Source organism: Ctenopharyngodon idella, chromosome 3 (assembly GCF_019924925.1).
Source record: "Ctenopharyngodon idella isolate HZGC_01 chromosome 3, HZGC01, whole genome shotgun sequence".
In the NCBI taxonomy this organism is placed as follows: domain Eukaryota; kingdom Metazoa; phylum Chordata; class Actinopteri; order Cypriniformes; family Xenocyprididae; genus Ctenopharyngodon; species Ctenopharyngodon idella.
In genome coordinates this window covers 18,680,531-18,701,833 of record NC_067222.1, presented here as the reverse complement: position 1 = coordinate 18,701,833, position 21,303 = coordinate 18,680,531, and the positions used below count along the sequence as shown (strand labels likewise).

At 40.3% G+C, this 21,303-nt stretch overlaps 1 protein-coding gene across 1 annotated transcript; it reads left to right on the top strand.

The window, feature by feature from the left end:
* Window positions 1-12,076: 12,076 nt before the first annotated feature.
* Window positions 12,077-21,049, top strand: LOC127508153 (nuclear factor 7, ovary-like). Its single transcript, XM_051885844.1, has 6 exons — window positions 12,077-12,678; window positions 12,997-13,092; window positions 13,327-13,557; window positions 13,635-13,657; window positions 13,739-13,857; window positions 18,733-21,049. The coding sequence occupies exons 1-6, from the start codon at window positions 12,289-12,291 to the stop codon at window positions 19,227-19,229; spliced, it is 1,356 nt and encodes a 451-aa protein (XP_051741804.1). The 5' UTR covers window positions 12,077-12,288; the 3' UTR covers window positions 19,230-21,049.
* The last annotated feature ends 254 nt before the right edge of the window (window positions 21,050-21,303 follow it).

Genomic DNA, 21,303 nt, shown 5'->3' with positions numbered 1-21,303 from the left:
GAATGACACTTTTATGCCGATTTGATCAGGGCTGGGGAAATGCTGGGAATGGGCTGATTCCTGCACTGCATTTGCATGCTTTGTTTAGATTGTCTCCACCTCTACTGTATGTATCCCTCCCCCTTGAATGTATATAAACTACAGTGTACACTGCCTTAGTTAGACTTAGATAACTACAGCAACGCATTCTGCTTGAAAGATATCCCAACGTCTCCTGGTCTCTGCTTCGACGAGGAAAAAGGTTCCTACATGATGTAAGGCTTGGATGCAGCTGGTGGGCCTTGGAAATGTTATATATATATATATATATATATATATATATATAATACACTATTGCCGAAAGTATTGAGACAGTATTGGGACACCCCCCGAAATCATTGAATTGCTACCTGTGCAACAAGTCCATTTGTGAAATTTCCTCAATACTAAATATTCCACGGTCAACTGTTAGTGGTATCATAACAAAGTGGAAGCAATTGGGAACAACAGCAACTCAGGCACGAAGTGGTAGGCCACATAAAATCACAGAGTGGGGTCAGCACATGCTGAGGCGCACAGTGTGCAGAAGTCGCCAACCTTTGCAAAGTCAATAGATACAGACCTCCAAACTTCGTGTGGCCTTCAGATTATCTCAAGAACAGTGCGTAGAGAGCTTCATGGAATGGGTTTCCATGGCTGAGCAGCTGCATCTAAGCCTTACATCACCAAGTGCAATGCAAAGCGTCGGATGCAGTGGTGTAAAGCACGCCGCCACTGGACTCTAGAGCATCTTTTTTTTTTTTTTTTTTTTCTAGAACCTATGAACAATACATTTGAAAATGGCATTGCTGTATAAGCACCTACAAGCTGAAAAAAGAATACATAGAGTAATGGAGAATATAATTATTTTATCAAAAAAAAAAAAAGTATATATATATATACTGAGAAAAAAAAAAACAGTGTCAGATCAGTTTTACTCCTTTAGGCATCTGAGGGTTTGGAAAAAAAGTAAATCTCACTATACATGAAAATTTCCTATAGTAGAAGAAATCAATGTATATCAATGAACAACCCCAATAAGTTCTTAAGTTAAGATTAAGTTCAAGTTCAAGTCTGAACACAAAGATATTTTGAAGAATGTTGGTAACCAGACAATACAGCAGACATTGGGTCTCATTCAAATGCGTACGTACAAATGTGTACATGAAATGTGCATACAATCGATTTTAAGAACAAATCGCATTTCAAATTTTCTAATAAAATTTAAAAGCGGTGGCGTTATGTATGGGGCGGGGAAGGGTGGTCCTTCCAGAGGATTGTTTAGAATGGCCATACCACTGTAGAAAAGGGGATTCAGCATCGCTAAACTCCAACTAAAATCGGCTGCTAAAAATATAGTAACCGATGTCGTCTCAAACACGTCAGGATAACGATAATGCTAAATCTCAAGATGGCTCTGGGTTGATGGTCATGGCCTGTAAGTGATTGTTTAAACCGCCTGGTATAAGGAGGCGTGGTCATTCGATGAAGAAAACAAGCCGCAGACCCAAGAAGCAGTAAGTCGTACACAGAAAGTGTAAGAAGCCTGTGAAGTGAAACGAATCAGTTAAGAGATCTTTAAAAATCATATTCTAACATGGCATTACTCCACCGCATGTCAGGAGAGTGCATCAAGTCTGAGTTGGACTTATTTACAGTTCCTCTGACGCAAACGATAATTGAGAACAACGGCTACTTAGAAAAATGGCTACTTTGGAGTTTTTTTATAGCAGGTAATGGCGATGACTATGTTGACCTAAATAACACATTGTTGTATCTATGTCTTAAAATCACAAGACCTAATGGTGCCGATTTACCAGATGATGCAAAGGTCGGCCTGATAAATTACCCCGGGGCTACTATATTTTCACAAGTTAATGTGAGCCTAGGTGATCGATTGATATCTCAGAGTTTGAGCACGTATGCTTATCAATGTATCATTGAGAGTCTGATCAACTACAGTAAAGATGCGCTGGAATCGCTTTTCTCCGCTGGATTGTTTTACAAAGACACAGCCGGTCATATGGATGTGACTGACCCCGGCGGTCATAACCAGGGGTTGGCAAAGAGGGCTTTCTACACAGCGAACAGCAGAGTGGTGGAACTGCTGGCTCCTATTCACAGTGATCTTTTCTTTTAAGAAAAGTTAATTTTGAATGGTGTGGACGTTAAAATACGGATGATCAGAGCCAAAGATGAATTCTGCCTGATAAGGGACAGCGATGTGGCATACAAATTAAATATTATGTCAGCGAGCCCATTTGTCAAGAACGTCTGTGTATCACCCCCCGTGAACGGTCAGGCGTTGCTCTTTGACTACCGCCAAGTACCCCATAGATCGAGTTTGTTTAAAAAATTTCTCCATACCAGCGGGGTCGCGTTGTCACGTTGGGTTGCAGGAAGACAAACAGATGAAGAGAATAAATCCAGAATACTGGTTTTAATAAACAATCCAACAGGCAGGCAGGCAGGTGCAACGCAACATATATGGATGGTGATTGGACAAAGGCTGAGTGAACAGGAGGAACTTTAGCAAACATAACAAGGGTAATTAATGGAATGGAAGAAATGGAAAGAAATGGGTCCATGTACTATTGGGGACCTTTTTGTTGATGGGTTTCAGGCATCCTTTAGTCAGCTACAACAGAAATTTAAAATTTCCCCATTTTTTTTTTTTTTTTTTTTCTTTTTTTTTTTTTCTACAGATTAGGAATTATTCATACTCATATACCTTCATCGGATAATGCTTCACCCTCAATTATTGATAAGTGTCTTTATCAATGTAAAGGAAGTAAAAAAGCTTTGGTAATTTATGAACTGCTGCAATCTTTTAATTCTCCCTCTACTAGATTTCTAAAGGAAGAATGGGAGAAGGAACTCAGAGTGGAAATTTCTGAGGAAATATGGCAAAAGAGTTTAAAGGATATTAATGAACATTCTATCAATTCTAAACACTGCCTTATTCAGTTTAAGGTCATTCAAAGACTACATTATTCAACAGAAACTGCACAGAATTTACCAAAATATCTCACCTCTTTGTGACAAGTGTAATTCAGTAGATGCGGATGTGTCCCATAGTTTTATTTATTGTTTGCTCAAGAATACAGAGTTATTTAAATGGAATTTTTGATGTGCTTTCAGAAATGTTTAGGGTACAAATGCAGCCTGACCCAACATTGATAATTCTGGGACTTTTTTAAACATGGGCATCCAATATCAGGGGGACAGCACAAATTGCTTGCATACAGTTTAACTACAGCAAAGAAGGAGGTACCTACGGTCAAGTTATGCTTGGAGAGATGACTTACACTCTTCATTTGGAACAAATTTGCTACTGTTTGAATGGCAAAATTAAGCAGTTTGACAAAATCTGGCGCTCTTTTCTGTGTTATCCTGATGGAAACCCTGTGGAATAATGCATCATTTATTAATGTAATATTTACATTTTTTTCACCATATTTCACAATTTAATGTAAACAGGTCTGGTAAGGGATGGTTGGTGATGTTAGTGTGTGTGTGTGTGTGTGTATATGTGTGTGTGTTTCTGTCTTTTGTTCTATTTTGACTTGTATTCTTGTATTGTATTTTAGGTAAAAGAGTCTGTAAGATTGCAGTCCTTCTTTAAAATCTGTCTTTTAATAAAACTTATTTGATAAAAAGTTACTGACAATTTGATTGGCAGAAACTTGACCATTTTGTGAGTTCACCCTGGTTCCAGGAAATAGATGGATCGTGAATCACCAGCCAAGGATGACCCAGGATGGTGGCATGCTTGAGTTTCAGAATTAAATAATCCAACCTTGATGGTAAATAGTACTGTTTGGTGCATGATGCCAGAACTAATAGGTGCATTGCATGAGCTCTTTACACATTATAGTCCTTCATTGCAATTGCGATCTCAGAATTCAGGCCAATTTATAATACCTGGAATATCAAAATCAACTGCAGGCGGTAGATCCTTCTCCTATTTGGCACCTGAACTCTGGAACAATCTTCCTAGCATTGTTCGGGAAGCAGACACACTCGGTCAGTTTAAATCTAGACTAAAAACACATCTCTTTAACGTGGCATACACATAACACATTACCAATTTATGTTTTCAAATCTGTTAAAGGATTATTAGGCTGCATAAATTAGTCAGCCGGAACCGGGAACACACTTCCTATAACACCAGATGTACTCGTTACATCAGAAGAAGAATGGCATCTACGCTAATATTAGTCTCTCTGTTTATCACGAGGTTTACCGTAGTCAGCTGGATCCAGGCCGTATCCAGGTGAGATCGAGGACCTGCACTTTGACACGACCACAACGCAGCCCTGACGTATCAGCAGAGATTGAGTCAACTAGATCATCCACTGTGAGGGCCTCATCGACACGACAGCCACGACACAGTTCCTCAACAACCGTCCATACCGGCGTGATCCTCAATACGATCCTCAATTGGATGGAACTGAAATAAATACTTTTAATGTTTCGATCCTATTGGACTTATGATAGCAACCTGAATTGTAACAAAGCACTGTTGGCCAGAGGAGAACTGGCACCCCGACTAAGCCTGGTTTCTCCCAAGGTTTTTTTCTCCATTTTAACACCAATTTGCCACTTGTCTGCCACCTAATGTCACCTGATGGAGTTTGGGTTCCTTGCCACTGTTGCCTCTGGCTTGCTTAGTTGGGGACATTTGACTTGACATTTGATATTCAACAGTGCTTTGATCTGCCTGCATTGACACTATTCTTTTAAGAGCTGCTGTGCAGCCAAACAATGTACCAGTTATCAATGTAAAGCTGCTTTGACACAATCTACATTGTAAAAAGCGCTATATAAATAAAGGTGACTTGACTTGACTTGACTCTCTTTTCTTTCAGTGCAGGTTTGAAGAAGATATTTTGCTCATAAGTCAGTTGTTTAATGCAAAGGGACATTTATTAAATTATGAAGAATTTCTTAATCAGTTCAATATTCCCGTTACCCCTAAAGAATTTGCTATTGTTTTCGATGCCATCCCATCTGGAGCAGTGTCATGTGGTGGTGTTTTAAAATGAGGAGGCAGTTATTTAAAAAAATAAATAAATAAAAATGTATATATCAAATATAAATTCATGAACCTGTTACACTTAATGTTGTCACATTTTCCTGGTTAAATAAACATTACATAAAAAAGAGAGACCAAATACAATTCTGTTTTGTATTTTTTACATTATAGTACTTTTTATTTATTTATTTATTTTTGTATTATTTTTGTATTCTATTTTATTTGTGAACTGATGTTCAGCCTTTTTTTTTAATACTGGCAGTCAACTTCTTTTCAAAGCTAGATAATTCCTATCACAGACATGAAGACCTACCTTCATCTGAAGATCTAACTTCACCAAGCTGATTGTTACAATGGTAGAAAAATATAGTTTTTCAGCTACTTCTTCGAATAGATCAATACATTCACATTTTTTTATTGGAAGTGTGTCAATCCCAAATATTACATTTTATTGGAATGCTTTAGTTCCTGGTATTGTTTGGAATAAAACTTGGCTGATTCCAAACAGATTGTTAATTACTAATAAGAATAAGATAATAAGTTTCAGTTCGAATTGTCCATCGTATATATCCTGTTAATACTTTCTTAAAGAAATACAAAAAAGATATTGATACAAACTGTTCTTTTTGTAAACACCCAGAAACTTTAGTGCATTTATTTTGGCTTTGTCATTATTCTACATTGTTGTGGAAAGATTTTTCCATATTTGTTATTGAGAACATTGATAAAGATTTTTCTTTACTTTGAGAAAATGTTTTGTTTGGATTTGTTCATTGTAAAAAAAAAAAAAAAAAAAAAAAAAAGGTACACTGTAAACAAAATGGTGAAATGTATGCCAGCACAGTGTGCCAAAAGTTTACCATTAATGGAAATAACTGTCAAAGACCATCAACTGAAGAAACATGTTTAGACAGAAAAAGAGAAGAGACGAGCAGAAACACAAGAACTACAACTGACTTCCAGCCACAGCCTTAGATGAAATCAACTGCAAACGAGCAGAAGCGTATGACCCTGTAGGCCAAGACTGAAGCTAAGCAGGGTTGAGTCTGGTCAGGAGTGGATGGTAGACTCCTGTGGCCTGTTGCATGAAGCTAGTTGAACAAACTCTGAGTTTCAGCGTAGGTTTAGAGTTGACAAATCCAGATAAATCCAAACTGGTTAAGATCAGGATCAGATGTTGCACAACGCTCGGTTTAAACTTTCTCTGTCAACTCAGGTTTAATCCAGAGTTTGCGATTAACTCTGAAGCGCATGCACCTGAAAGCGTGACACGTGCGGCAAACAGCCAATCACACGGAACATACAGAGCGTCCATTTGATTCACTTCTCGCGAGAGAGCCGTGCAATTCACTTCTCTTCTGAAGATTAAGAGATCGTTATGAAAAATAACATGAAATTAAATGCATTTACAAGGCAGGAATAAAAACTGCTGCAGTGAAAGTTTGAGAAGGCAAATGAAAGAAAATATCTGACTATGTCAATGCATGTGAATCAAAGAAATATGCCTAATAATTTATAATGTAATAATTTACATTAGATTCACAAAGAGCTAAAATGAATACACATAAGCTTAATTTGTTTAAAAGCTTTATATATTGATGCATGTATTATATTTATATAAATTTAAAAGCAAAGTTAAATATTAATTGTCAAATAATATAATAGTTATATGAATATACTATTATATGAATTATACATCATTAATTCATATAATATAAATATAATAAATAATTAGCAGCAAAAGATGAGCAATTTTGTCTCTAAAATATTTTCACTATAAACTGCTTTAATTTGGAGCGAGAGATACAGGATACCAATCCACCTTCATAAGCCCGAAAAAGCAGAGTTTACTCAAACTAACCTCGAACTTGCCTGGGTAGAAACTGAAACCGGCTTTGTGCAACAGGCCACTGGAAGACTAGTCTGCTGCTGGAATGGTGTTAGTGAGGCCAGCAGGGGGTGCTGCTCATACTGGTCCGGGGCTGAGTCTACTCTATGATTATATGGATGATTATGTTATTAATTTCACATTATTAATTATAGTAGCTCTGTGCACAAATAAAGTTTTGATCTACTTGATCTCTAGTGCCCCCACTCCAGTAGAAATATTAAGTACTCTTTTCTGAATTCACTTGAGTAAATTTACTTGTTTTGATCTGTCTGCCTACACACACATTGTTACATCTGGAGAGATCTGTTAGTGTTTAATGTTCTGTTGCTGCCAGTCATGTGACTGTTTTTAATGATTATTTTTTTACAGGGAAGGTATTTGATTGTGATAATTCAGGAAATACCTGTAAAATAACATTGTATTTTTGTTTGTTAATTTAGATTATGATATTTTACTTATTTTTATTTACTATTATTATTTTTACATATTTACTAATTTTACAGGATGTTTTTTGTTTGTTTTTTTGTTTTTGTTTTGTTTTTTGCTGCCAGCCATTTGACTGTTTCTACAAAGGCAAACAAGAATCAGTGGAGAATGAAGAAAAATGCTTTAAAGAAGAATTTTTGAGACATTTGTTTCTAAACAGACAGCAGATCTGTGTGATTTTTTTTTTTTTTTTTCTGTGGTTATTTTTGAAATTGTCGTTCAGGAAGTTAAAGTAAAGTTTAGATTGCTGGAGCTCAAACAGTGAAAATGGCTTCAGCAGCTGAAGATGATTATATTTGTCCTGTATGTCATGAAATCTTCAAGGCTCCTGTTATTTTATCATGTAGTCACAGTTTCTGTAAAGAGTGTCTTCAATAGTTCTGTGGCCTGTTGCATGAATCTAGTTAAACAAACTTTGAGTTTCCATATAAATCCTTACAAATCCATATAAATCCAACCAGGTTTAGATCAGGTTCAACGGGCTCACAATGCTCAGCATAAACTCTCTCTGTCAACTCAGGTTTAATCCAGAGTTTGCGATTAACTCTGGAGCACACGCACCTGAAAGCGTGACACGTGCGGCAAACAGCCAATCACACGGAACACGGAGAGCGTCTGTTTAATCCACTTCTCGTGAGAGAGCCGCGCAATTCACTTCTCTAAAAACCAATCCACCTTCATAAGCCCGAAAAACCAGAGTTTGTTCAAACTAATCTTGAACTTACCTGGGTAGCAACTGAAACCGGCTTTGTGCAACAGGCCACAGAGGTGTTTATTCCTCTTCATGAGGAGTTTAGCTCCATCAATCCTGCCTGGAAGTGTTCATTGATCCTAATGACCTTGATTAGCTGCTTCAGGTGTGTTTAATTAGAGCTGGAGATAAGCTTGGGTGGAACGATTGGACACTTTCCCATAGTGTAATTGAAGTGTTGATAACTAGATTAAATATACATGATTTTTACAGTATTATAAATATAGTTAAAATATTGTGTGTTTAGTCATTTATAAAAAGTGAATCATATTGTGTTTAGCATATTAACATTGTTGAATGTGACTGTATGTGTGACAACTGAATTGACTTGCTCTTGAGTAACGTCATGCTTTCTTTTTCAGATTTCAGAGAACCCAAAGGAAAAGAGGCAGTAGTCTGATGCAAGCCAGATTTTGAAAACCTGAACCGTTGGAGCGCTTGTATTTATGACACAAGACTTCTGAGAATAATGTTGTTTTTAAAGGTTGTAATGCTTTTGTCGACTCAGTTGCTGGAAAGGGTGTCATTTATGTTTTAAAAGGTTTTCCCAGAACTTTGAAATGGTCAGAATTTTGTTGACGTGTCACTGAAGTGTAGCTGAAATATTAATGTTGTTCAGAATTAATGTTGTTTCAGTTCAATCAGCATCACATTAACATTGATCAAACGATATTTCTAATGATTATTTTTGTTAATTTCAATATGTATTCAACAGCAGTGATGTAGAATCATTGATTTTTTTTTTTTTTGTTAATCTCAGCATTGTTTCAACATTAAATGCGGGTGCAAACGTGATATTGAACCAACATCACCTCATAATGTTGAATCAATAATATTACCATTGATTTGAGGTTGAAATCTCAACATTGCTTCAACAGTAACTGAGGGTGCAAGAGTGAAACTGAAGCAACATCCCTTTGTAACGGTAATTCAATGCAATTAGCACTGAGAAATCAACACTGACTCAACATTGTTTCAATGATTACATGCTATCTGGGATACTATATACCAGAAACACACACCAAATCTGCAGAACCACACACTAATTCTCTGCCTTCGACTCAGTTTTCAATTTCATGAAACACTTTTTGTAAAACACAACACACAATTCTCTATGTAACACACAAAAATCTAACAGGAATATTTCCTTTTTCAAACACAACCATTGTTTCTGTCCAACTACACATGGTTGATGTATTTCTGTTCTTTCGTACTGTAATACTGTATTCACAACCACAAATGCTTACATACAAAAAAGTAAATAATTTGGTTTCAATCTTTTCGTGTTTACCATGAATTTTTTAGCATCTCTCTGCCAGTTTCTTTCAGTATTGTACAGAAATGTACACAGGAGCTCATGAAAGAAGAGCTTTAGGTTTTGAATAACTGATATATCCAAAAATAGAATATTATGGCAAAGGTGTTTGCAACGTAAGACAAATGTTTGCTTTTGAGATGTGTTTGTGATATTTTGAATGCAGCGCTTCATTTTGCAAGAGATGTGAAGCATTTTGCATTTTGTGTGTGTAATTCTTGGATGTGTTTGTGTAAAGTTTTGAAAAAAATAGGTATTGAAAAAAACTGTAATGCATATTAACAATGATTAGGATATATAGCAAAATTTGGGAATGTGCGTGTTGATCCAGAGTTTGCGTCATCGGAAGTCCTCGCAGCGGTTGGCACCGTCTCTTCACAGGTGTTGATCATCTGAAGTCTTCATAAGAGGCTGGAACCAAACTGAAGCTGATGGACTCTCTAGTCACCTCAGGACGGGCGTCCCGAGATGAAACAGAAAAGCAAATGGAGAATAATTAGCGTAGCTGCTGTTCATAACATTAAGCAAAGATAGTCATGTGCAATTGATCTGATATAACTGGAGTACAAGGATATGAGATGCATTATTGCTCTGTCCAAATACCCACACTTGTGGTCTTGGCCACTTGAAAGCGCATGCACACGACAAGTAGTAAGTGTGCAAGACTGTCCCATGTCTTAAAAATGCCAAAATTCCGTGCCCTTAATGCACACTAAACCCACTTCAGAGCGGTATTCGAGGCTAAGCGTATCCCATCATGCATTATGTTCGGGAACTCGCGTGCCCTGAAATCGAGAGTTGCACAGCATTGTATCAAATTCAGTATTGATTCATTCCGATGTAAGAATCAATAGTTATTAATGTAGTTAATTTATCTATATCAGCACTGGAGTAAACAGTGACATCATCATCCAGCCCAGTTCAGTTCGCATACAGTGGTGTCAATGCAGGCAGATATCAATGAAAAAATTCCACTGTAAGTTAAATTAATTAGGTATTACATATACAACTATGTATACAACATTTGCAACTGCTTTTTATCACTTAATTAGAAGCACCAGAATTTTAATATTGCGTCTTCTGTTTGTTACACAGACATTTACAAGTTTATTTTAAAATGCAAAGTATTGAAAATAATCATTTCTGAAAAGCTCTGTAAACACTTCCATTCTTGCAAGACTATAAGTGTGTCCCATCGGATAATCAAAAGTTCTACACACACTTGCAGTCTTCACGCCTACTTGAACACTTGGGCCAAATAGAGGAAATGCGTCATGTAAATAGACTAGTGGTCAAGTGCAAAGACTGCAAGTGTGCGTATTTGGACAGGGCTTATGTGAATGTTTGGCTAAAGAGATGCGTCTTTAATCTAGATTTAAACTGAGTGAGTGAGTTCCTCCTTTAGTGGACTTAGATATTCTAGGTACAACCAGAAGGCCAGAGTTTTGTGATCTTAAAGAGCATGATGGATTGTAGGGAGATACAAGATCAGTTAAATACAGAGGAGCTAAACCATTTAGGGCCTTATACAGGGGTGTCCAACCCTGCTCCTGGAGAGCTACCATCCTGCAGATTTCAACTCCAACCCCAATCAAACACACCTGAACCAGCTAATCAAGGTGTTCAGGGTTGCTTCATAATTACAGACAGGTGTGCTGGAGCAGGGTTGGAACTGAAGTCTGCAGGACGGTAGCTCTCCAGGAGCAGAGTAGTACCCCCCTGGCCTTATAGGTCAGTAGCAATACTTCATCATTGATACAGAACTTAATAGGTAACCAGTGTAATCATATTTTCTTGGCCTGGTAAGAACTGGTAAGAGGCTGTTTTTGTAACATATGAAATATGATTGTTGAAGGACAAGTTGCTGTCTAATATAACACCCAGGTTTTTAACTGTAGAGGATGAAGTAACAGTACATCCTTCTAAATGCAAATATTCTAAAAGATTCTGTGTACAAGTTTTTGGTCCAATGAGTAATACTTCAGTCTTATATTAATTTAATAGAAGAAAATTACTGGTCATCCAATGTTTTATATCTTTAACACACTCTGTCAACTTGAATAATTTAGAGATTTCATGTGCGCAGGCGCGTAGTGTTTCTTTACAAAGTGACATTGCCGACATTCGTGGATCCACTTGAACAAGCGTCGATTTGACAACATTGTCATCTGTACAAAGGTTGCTGTGTAAATGTACAAGTGTTACTTTAACACTCTGAGTGACACATATAGACACCAGCAGTGTTACAGTATCTCACAGAAGTGAGTACACCCCTCACATTTTTGTAAATATTTTATTATATCTTTTGTGACAACACTGAAGAAATGACACTTTGCTACAATGTAAAGTAGTGAGTGTACAGCTCGTACAACAGTGCAAATTTGCTGTCCCCTCAAAATAACTCAACACACAGACATTAATGTCTAAACCGCTGGCCACAAAAGTGAGTACACCCCTAAGTGAAAATATCCAAATTAAGTTTAACCTGAAGAAATCCTGATATTGTTTGAACACACCCAAAGCTGATCATAAACTCCACCCTCTTACAACACTAACCAAGAAGAGACTGACTCATTTCCACATTTCTGTCAAACTGACTCTTGTGTCTCAACAAAACCAATAAAGAATCAGCAATCAGTGGAGAACGAAGAAAAATGCTTTAAGGAAGAATTTTTGAGACATTTGTTTCTAAACAGACAGCAGATCTTTGTGATTCATGTAGTTATTTTTGAAACCGTCGTTCAGAAAGTGAAAGTAAAGTTTAGATTGCTGGAGCTCAAACAGTGAAAATGGCTTCAGCAGCTGAAGATGATTATATTTGTTCTGTATGTCATGAAATCTTCAAGGCTCCTGTTCTTCTATCATGTAGTCACAGTGTCTGTAAAGAGTGTCTTCAACAGTTCTGGAGAACCAAGAAAACTCAGGAGTGTCCTGTCTGCAGATCCTCAAAAGATGAACCTCCAGTTAATCTGGCATTAAAGAACTTGTGTGAGTCGTTCCTGAAGGAGAGAAATGAGAGGAGTTCATCAGGATCTGAGGAGATCTGCAGTTTACACAGTGAGAAACTCAAACTCTTCTGTCTGGAGGACAAACAGCCTGTGTGTTTAGAGTGTATGAATTCACAAAAACACGTCAATCACACAGTCAGACCCATCAGTGAAGTTGTTCCATCATATAAGGTAAGACAAATGACTCTTATTCCACATGTAAAGGGATAATTAGTCAACCTTCCACCCCTCTAGTGATGTCCCTGCTACCTAAAAAGTAACTAATTGTATTACTTAGTTACTTGTTATGGAAAGTAGTGTGTTACGTTACACAAATACATTTTCACGCATCCAGATGGTATTGGATAACTCTTTTGCTTCAATAAATAACAGGATGAGGTAAATCCTTTTTCACAGCATCATATGATCATATAACTGTATCATATTCTTTCTTTCTCTTCACAGTAATCTGATGTTTTATGTATTTTATGTATTTTTGTTCAATTCTAGGAGGAGCTCAATACAGCACTGAAGTCCTTACAGAAGAAACTTCAACACAATGAAGAAATGAAAGGAGAGTTTGAGAAAACAGTTCAACACATCAAGGTGAGGAAACAGAATCAGAGTCATTTTCATTACAGCTGTAGGATCACTATATACAGTTATGATCTGATATATTTAATATAATGGATTCCAGTTTATTATTTCTGTAAATGACGAGCATCAATCTGCTTCTGGATCTGTTATATGTCAGTATCTGAGTTTATCTCTGATATTAATGATGTGAAGTGTTGATGTGTGTTGATTGAGATGATTGAAGTGAATGTGATCTGATTTCAGTCTCAAGCTGAGCACACAGAGCGTCAGATTAAACAGCAGTTTGAGAAGCTTCATCAGTTTCTCAGAGATGAAGAAGAAGCTACAATCACTGCACTGAGGGAGGAAGAGGAGCAGAAGGAGCAGATGATGAAGGAGAAGCTGGAGGAGATGAACAGACACATCTCAGCTCTTTCACACACAATCAAAGACACAGAGGAGATGATGAAAGCCAATGACGTCTGCTTTCTGAAGGTCTGATTTCAGATCATTGGTTGATCATTGGTTCATTGATTGAGTTCTTGATGATAAATGGTGTGTTTGTTCTGCAGGAGTTTCCAGTCTCAATGGAAAGGTGAGTGATCTGCTCCTTTCTCTGGTCTCTCTGGTTCTGATCCAAAGCCACTGCAGTTCTGACTCCTGAATGTTCTTCCAGAGTCCAGAACTCACAGCTGGATCCACAGATGGCTTCTGGAGCTTTGATTCATGTGCCACGTTACTTGGGCAACCTGCCGTTCAGAGTCTGGAAGAAGATGCAGGACATCGTCCAAAACAGTGAGTCTGACTGCAGAAGATCTGAGCTGGAAATGATGGATGGGTGGAGAGAATGTGCTTCATGACACAAACTGAAGCTTGTTAAATGGAGTTACAATTAGAAAACTTAGTCTTAGATTATTATTAATAATAATATAATAACTCAAACACAACAGACAGTAAGAATAAACTATTTTAAAGCAATACACAGACTGTTACAGTACAGACAGGTCGGAGACGGGAATACACAAACAACGATGTTTATTGATACCAACAGAGGAGTGACAGCAGTGCAGGTGAATGAATAGTGATAAATGGATGATGGATGGAATGCAGAGAGGTAATACTATCCTTTGCTGATAGCAGAGATGAAGCTCTTGGATATTGCTGGAGTAACTGGATGAAGGAGACAGGGAACACTCACACACAGAAGGAATTCACACGAGGAGAACTGGAGACGCTGGAGACAGGTAAGTAGATCGCCAGGAGTCCTTGAGGTAAGCATACAGGTAAGTCTTAATGCAAACGAGACCGGACGATGAGTGTGAGTGCGAGTCCTTTATAGTGCTGGTGATTGCTGTGATGATGAGGTGCAGGTGTCGGTGATCAGTACTCGGGTGATTGAGTGCGCTGTGATTGGTGGATGGTGGAACCTGACGTGTCTGATGATTGGAAGGGGGGGCTCGGCGGCTGCCACGTCAGGTTCTGTGGAAACAGAGACAGAAGGGTGGTGAGGTTTGAGGAGTGACACATGGAATGTGGGGTGAATGCGGTACTCAGGAGGTAGCTGAAGTTTGTAGGTGACCGGGTTGATCTGCTCCAGGATGGTGAATGGGCCAATGAACCTGGGACTCAGCTTCTTGCAGGGCAGACGCAGTCTGATGTCCCGAGTTGACAGCCAAACCTTCTGTCCCGGTTGGTAGGAAGGAGCGTGGGAGCGACGAAGGTCGGCTGTCATCCTGCGTCTGCGCAGGGCTCGCTGCAGTTGGTGGTGTGCTGAGTCCCAGACCCTCTCGCTCTCTCGGAACCAGTAGTCTACCGCTGGAACGTTGGATGGTTCCCCATCCCAGGGGAACAGTGGGGGTTGGTAACCGAGTACGCACTGGAATGGAGTGAGTCCAGTAGATGGTTGACGAAGGGAGTTCTGTGCGTACTCGGCCCAACCCAGGTACTGGTTCCAAGAGTCCTGGTGGCCGTGACAGAAGGTACGGAGGAAGCGGCCGATCTCCTTGATCTTCCTCTCCATCTGCCCATTCGACTGAGGATGGTAGCCGGAGGAGAGACTGACGGTCACACCCAGGAGGGACAGGAAGGCCTTCCATACCCGAGAGATGAACTGGGGTCCTCTGTCTGAGACGATGTCTTCGGGAATACCATAGTATCGGAATACGTGATTAAACATGAGTTCAGCAGTTTCCATGGCGGTAGGTAAACCTCTCAGGGGAATCAGACGGCATGACTTGGAGAATCGGTCTACGACTACCAGGATGCAGGTGTGACCATCAGAGGCAGGTAGGTCAGTGACGAAATCCACTCCCAGGTGTGACCAGGGTCGATCAGGAACGGGCAGAGGATTGAGCTTGCCGGCTGGAAGATGGCGAGGGCTCTTGGAGATGGCGCACTCCCTGCAGCCCTGCACGTACCTTCTGACATCCGTTGCCATGTTTGGCCACCAGAAGCGCTCCTTCAGCAGCAAGAGGGTCTCATTGACCCCAGGTGGCCAGTGTCAAGTGATGTGTGGGCAGAGTGGATAAGTGAAATGTGTCATGTCCTGGTGATGTACTGCAAGCTTGCTGGACAACCCGGCGGGGCGTTGGTGGAGGCATTGGAGGAGGGTAATGTCTCCTCTGACCAGGAGATAGGGCTCACGAAGACAGATTCAGGGAGAATAGTTTCTGGTTCTTCATTACTTTCCTCTGGAGCATGGAGGCGAGATAAGGCATCCGCTTTGACATTTTTGGAGCCAGGACGATAGGAGATTGAGAAGTCAAAGAGGGAGAAGAACATAGCCCAGCGTGCTTGTCGAGGATTCAGTCTTTTAGCAGCTCGCAGGTATTCCAAGTTCTTATGATCAGTAAGGACCAGGAAGGGATGTTTGGCTCCCTCCAACCAATGCCTCCATTCCTCCAGGGCCAACTTGACTGCCAGGAGCTCGCGGTCACCGATGTTTTAGTTGACCTCCGCCGGGTTGAGCTTGCGGGAGAAGAAGGCACATGGATGGAGCCTACTTGGTGTCCCCTGCTGCTGAGATAGAACCGCTCCCACTCCGGTGGTGGAGGCGTCCACCTCCACGACGAAGGGCAAGTCTGGATTGGGGTGGACGAGGAGGGGAGCGGTGGTGAAGGCTTCTTTGAGGGCGTTGAAGGCGTTGGTGGCAGCTGGAGTCCAGGACAGAGACTTGGGCTGGTTTCTGAGCAGGTTGGTGAGTGGATGAACGATGGAGCTGTAATTCTTGATAAAACGGCGGTAGAAGTTAGTGAAGCCAAGGAAGCGTTGGAGTTCTTTGATGGTAGATGGAGTGGGCCAAGACTTGATGGCTTCCACCTTCCCCTCATCCATCCGGATGCCACTGTGATCGATGATGTAACCCAGGAAGTGTACAGATGGTTGATGGAATGAGCATTTTTCAGCCTTCAGGAAGAGGTGGAACTGTCTCAGGCGTTGGAGGACCTCCGCAATGTGATGGCGATGTTCGGCCAGGCTCCGGGAGTATATGAGGATGTCATCAATGTAGACCAGGACAAACTTGTGAAGGAACTCCCGGAGCACCTCATGTATGAAATCCTGGAATACGGAGGGGGCGTTGACCAGGCCATACGGCATAACTAAGTATTCATAGTGGCCGGTGGGCGTGACGAGGGCGGTTTTCCACTCGTCCCCCTCGCGTATCCGGATGAGGTTGTACGCGCTGCGGAGGTCCAGCTTGGTGAACACAGTGGCACCACGGAGATGTTCCAGAGCAGCTGGGACGAGAGGAAGGGGATAACGGAACTTCACTGTTATTTTATTGAGAGCACGGTAATCTATGCAGGGCCTCAAGCCTCCACAAAGAAGAAACTCGAAGCAGCAGGGGAAGTAGACGGGCGGATGTAACCTTGGTCTAGGGCCTCTTTGATGTATTCCTCCATGGCCTTCTCCTCCGGTATTGACAGGGGGTAGATCCTTCCCCTGGGCACTGGCTCACCTGGAAGCAGATCGATGGCACAGTCCCATGGCTGGTGTGGAGGCAGCTTAGAGGCTCTTTGTGGGCAGAAGACGTCACTGAAGGGGGTGTAACAGGATGGAATGTCCACGGAACGTTTCTCTACAGGACTTTCGACGGAGGTAGTACAGATGGAGATATCCTTGGAACGAGGAGATTTGGAAACAGGAAACTCAGAGAAACAATTAGAGAAACAGTTATCACCCCACTTCAGGATCTCACCAGTGCTCCATGAGGGATTGTGCTGCTCCAACCACGGGCGTCCTAGGACCACGTCAGAGGTGGATTCCTCCAGAACCAGCAGATAGATTTCCTCAAGATGTAATACACCAATCCGCAGTTGGAGTGGGCCCACACAGCGACTGACTCTCCTTCAACTTAGGGGTTTGCCCGTGATTGAGTGGATCTGGTAGATGGCCGGAGAGGGCGAGGTCTTGAGCTTGAGTTGTCGACAGAGGACACCGGAGATGAAGTTTCCTGCTGACCCTGAATCGAGGAGCGCCACTACTGGAATAGATACATCAGCAACAGTAAGGTTTACAACAGTAGTGAGTGGTTTCATCTTTTTAATGGAGGGAATGATGGCACTCACCAGAGGACGAGGAGGACGAATTGGGCATGCAGAAATGACATGCCCAGGAGCACCACAGTAGAGACACAGATTCAGGGTCAGCCTTCGTTGACGTTCAGTAGAAGAAAGTCTTGAATGCTCTATTTGCATGGGTTCGCTGGCTGGTTCTGGAGGACTGACGGGTTCGGATCGACGGAGGAGGGTGTTGAACAGTGGCTGGCCCTGGTGTTCTTCGATACACGACTGCATACGAGAGCCGAAGCGGATGGACAGCTGGATGAAGCGTTCGAGGCCGATGGAATCCTCGTATGCAGTGAGATGCAACCGCACCCTAGGATCCAGACCTTGCCGGTAGGAGGTGATGAGCGCTTGTTCATTCCATCCACTAGACGCCGCCAGCGTGCTGAATTGCAAAGCATATTCATTGACAGACATGGAACCTTGTTTTAAATTGTAAAGTTTCTCACCAATGGAGGAGTCAGTGACTGGTCTGCCGAAAACTTCCCGGAAGTGATTGACGAAGGAGTTATAGGATTGGACAGCAGGTCCTTTCTGTGACCAAAGGGAGTCTGCCCATTGCAACGCTTTGCAGACAGGAGACAGGTAAGTAGATCGCCAGGAGTCCTTGAGGTAAGCATACAGGTAAGTCAATGACTGTGTGTGAGTGTGAGTCCTTTATAGTGCTGGTGATTGCTGTGATGATGAGGTGCAGGTGTGTGCGCTGTGATTGGTGGATGGTGGAACCTGACGTGTCTGTGACACAGACAATAAGATCCAATAAAATGAAGATGTTCAGATGCTGCTGAAGATCAGACACACACTTACAGTTTTTCATCTACAGCATAAATCTCATCAGATCTCATTGATTTATTGTTATTTTAACTTTCCTAAAGTATCAGTTTCTCTTGATGGACACAAATGTCTGAATCACACATTTAATGTTTGTAGTTGATGATGAAAATGAGTGTGAAACTAATAACAGCACTGACAGTGATCAGAGGAACATGTCTGATGTGTTTGATCAACAGGACGAGTGTCATAATTCATAATAATCTGTGTTGGTTCACTCTTGATCATTATATGAACATCAGAATAAAAGCATCTGTTGATTGTGTCTCATCAGCTCCTGTCATTCTGGATCCAAACACTGCTCATCCACGTCTCATCCTGTCTGATGATCTGACCAGTGTGAGAGACAACTGGAACAAACGACCTCTTCCTGATAATCCAGAGAGATTTGACGAGTATTTCTGTGTTCTGGGTTCAGAGGGGTTTAACTCAGGAACACACTGCTGGGATGTGGAGGTTAAAGAGAGTTCAGAGTGGACTCTTGGAGTAACTACAGCATCAAACCAGAGGAAGGGGTGGGATTTCTTCAACACTGATGTCTGGAGTGTGGAGTATGATGTGGACGAATGTTATTTTGTTTCTAGTTTTCCTGTTAAACAGAAGCTTGATCATGTGAGAGTGAATCTGGACTATGATGGAGGAACGGTGTCATTCTCTGATCCTGTAACTAACACACATCTACACACATTCACAACCACCTTCACTCACACACTCTTTCCATTCTTCAGTTGTTCTCACTCTCTGAGGATCTTAGCGGTTAATAGTCAGTAAACGTTACTCCTGTAGATCTGGATCTTCCAGATTTCATCATGTTTCCAATATTTAATCCAGATCACAAGAGTAAGAGTGCTGTTGATCTGAATATCAGTATGGTGGCTGTGATTGGGCCGTGATGATCACATGACTGATATCCAGCACTACAGCAACACTCATATTGCTTTAATACAACAGATCAATTAACAAGAAGTTTTTATTTATATTCCACTTCACACAATTAGACAGATTGGAGACTATTTTAGCATTCATGTTTTCAGCCTAATTACCATTTAACTAATAATTTCAGTCAAGTGCGACTCTAATTTTCCCATGTTAATCGAATATAATTTTATCGTTCTAGTCACTTAACCAGTTAATTTTACACATGAAAAAATTTCAGTTTTGTTGTAAATGAATAATTATTTCAGTTATAGAGGTTAAATGATCATCATAAAATAATCCACAAAAGTGTTAATAAAATATGAATGCTTATAGAAATACTTGATTCAGCCGATACTACAAAGCATATCTTAAATTAAGTCAGTGGCATGTTTTGTTTTTAAAATGCACACCAGTAATGTTTTTTTCTAAGGCATGTTTATAAATGTTACTTAAATATCCTAACTGAACTAAGGCCTAATCCTGTCTTAATCTAAATTATTTTTGCTACGGTCTCCAATGTTCTTCTATAGACCTTTACTCTGTAATTGTTCATTTAAAGCCAGAAATGTCCATTGTTCATTTGTATATCTCTGTTGAGCCGAGTGATTTTGTGTGTTTGCACAGAAGTCGAAGCGACTTCTGTGCAGGTCTTAAAATGTTAAAATTGAATGTTAAATGACACTGTCTGAATGACACCTGATTGTGACCACTAGAAAAGACTATCTGAATGGCGGAGCGAGATGAGCACACAGTGTTGAGAAGTGGAAACTCCCTGAGTTCACACCAGGAGCGCCTCTAACCCTGGCAGAAGAGTCCCTTGAGATTGAGCAGACTCAAGCTGTTTGCTCCGACTGATAAAGAGTATCTCAGAACAGAGGAAGGATCGACGAGCACCTCATTGCTTAGCAGCAAAAAGTGAAAGGCAACAGAAACTGATGCTAAAGCATAGAATAAAGGGACCAAGATGTGGTCTAGAGGCATCAAAAGATTTATTTTGTACATTTGTATGATACTTCTGATAATGTTGTTGTTTTAGTCAATTTTAGTAACTGGGTCTAGTGTTGATCAAGATTAATTGGATTGTCACAGTCAATATATTACTATTACAGGCCAAAATTAAAAGGGAGCACAAACAGATGAGTGAGAGGTATTCGATCACACTAGAAGTCTTCCTGACAGTAAAAGTCTGACTTTCTGTTCTTGTTGTCACACAATGTGTAAAGTTTGGATAGAGGATTTTGTGGAAGATGACACAGTAGTTGTCTACAGTGAATTCTTACCTACTGTTTAAGAGTGTAAAGAAGGTGTTAATTGAAGGTTGAAGATGTTTTATGAAGCTGGATATTACTGAGGGTAAAGGAAAGTGATTAAGTGTTGTGAGGAAAAGTCACGCTGTGATTAATTGATTATTTTATGATCAAATGGGGGACTGTAAGATAAATCTTATCAGCCTGACTTTACTTTCTCTGTTTCTCCCTGTTTTCTCTCTCCTAGTCTTTAAGGCTGCGAGGGGAGAAGAGTTTTTCTTGTTTCATCACACATCTATTGTAATGTACAATTATATATCTACAATTGAGGTAATGTATCTCTCATTGGTTAAATCCATGTTACTCATGTATTCAATCAATATAATCTCAAGACGAAGACAATAAAGACAAGCCTTTTATACTCTCCCTCAGTGCTGAGTGATTGTTCATTCAATGAATTATTAAGAGGACTGAGATGAGGCACGCCTCGAGATGCTAATTAGTTAACAATATGTCACATGATGTCACATTTGCCTCAGGAAAGCCATTTAATGACCATAGCATGTTACCTGATTGTCAAAACATTTGAAAACTAAACAGAATTTAGTTTAGTTTAGTGACAACGTTTTAATGTTTACATGGTACAATGACTGGTAGGCTACTGTTTTTATTAGTTATAC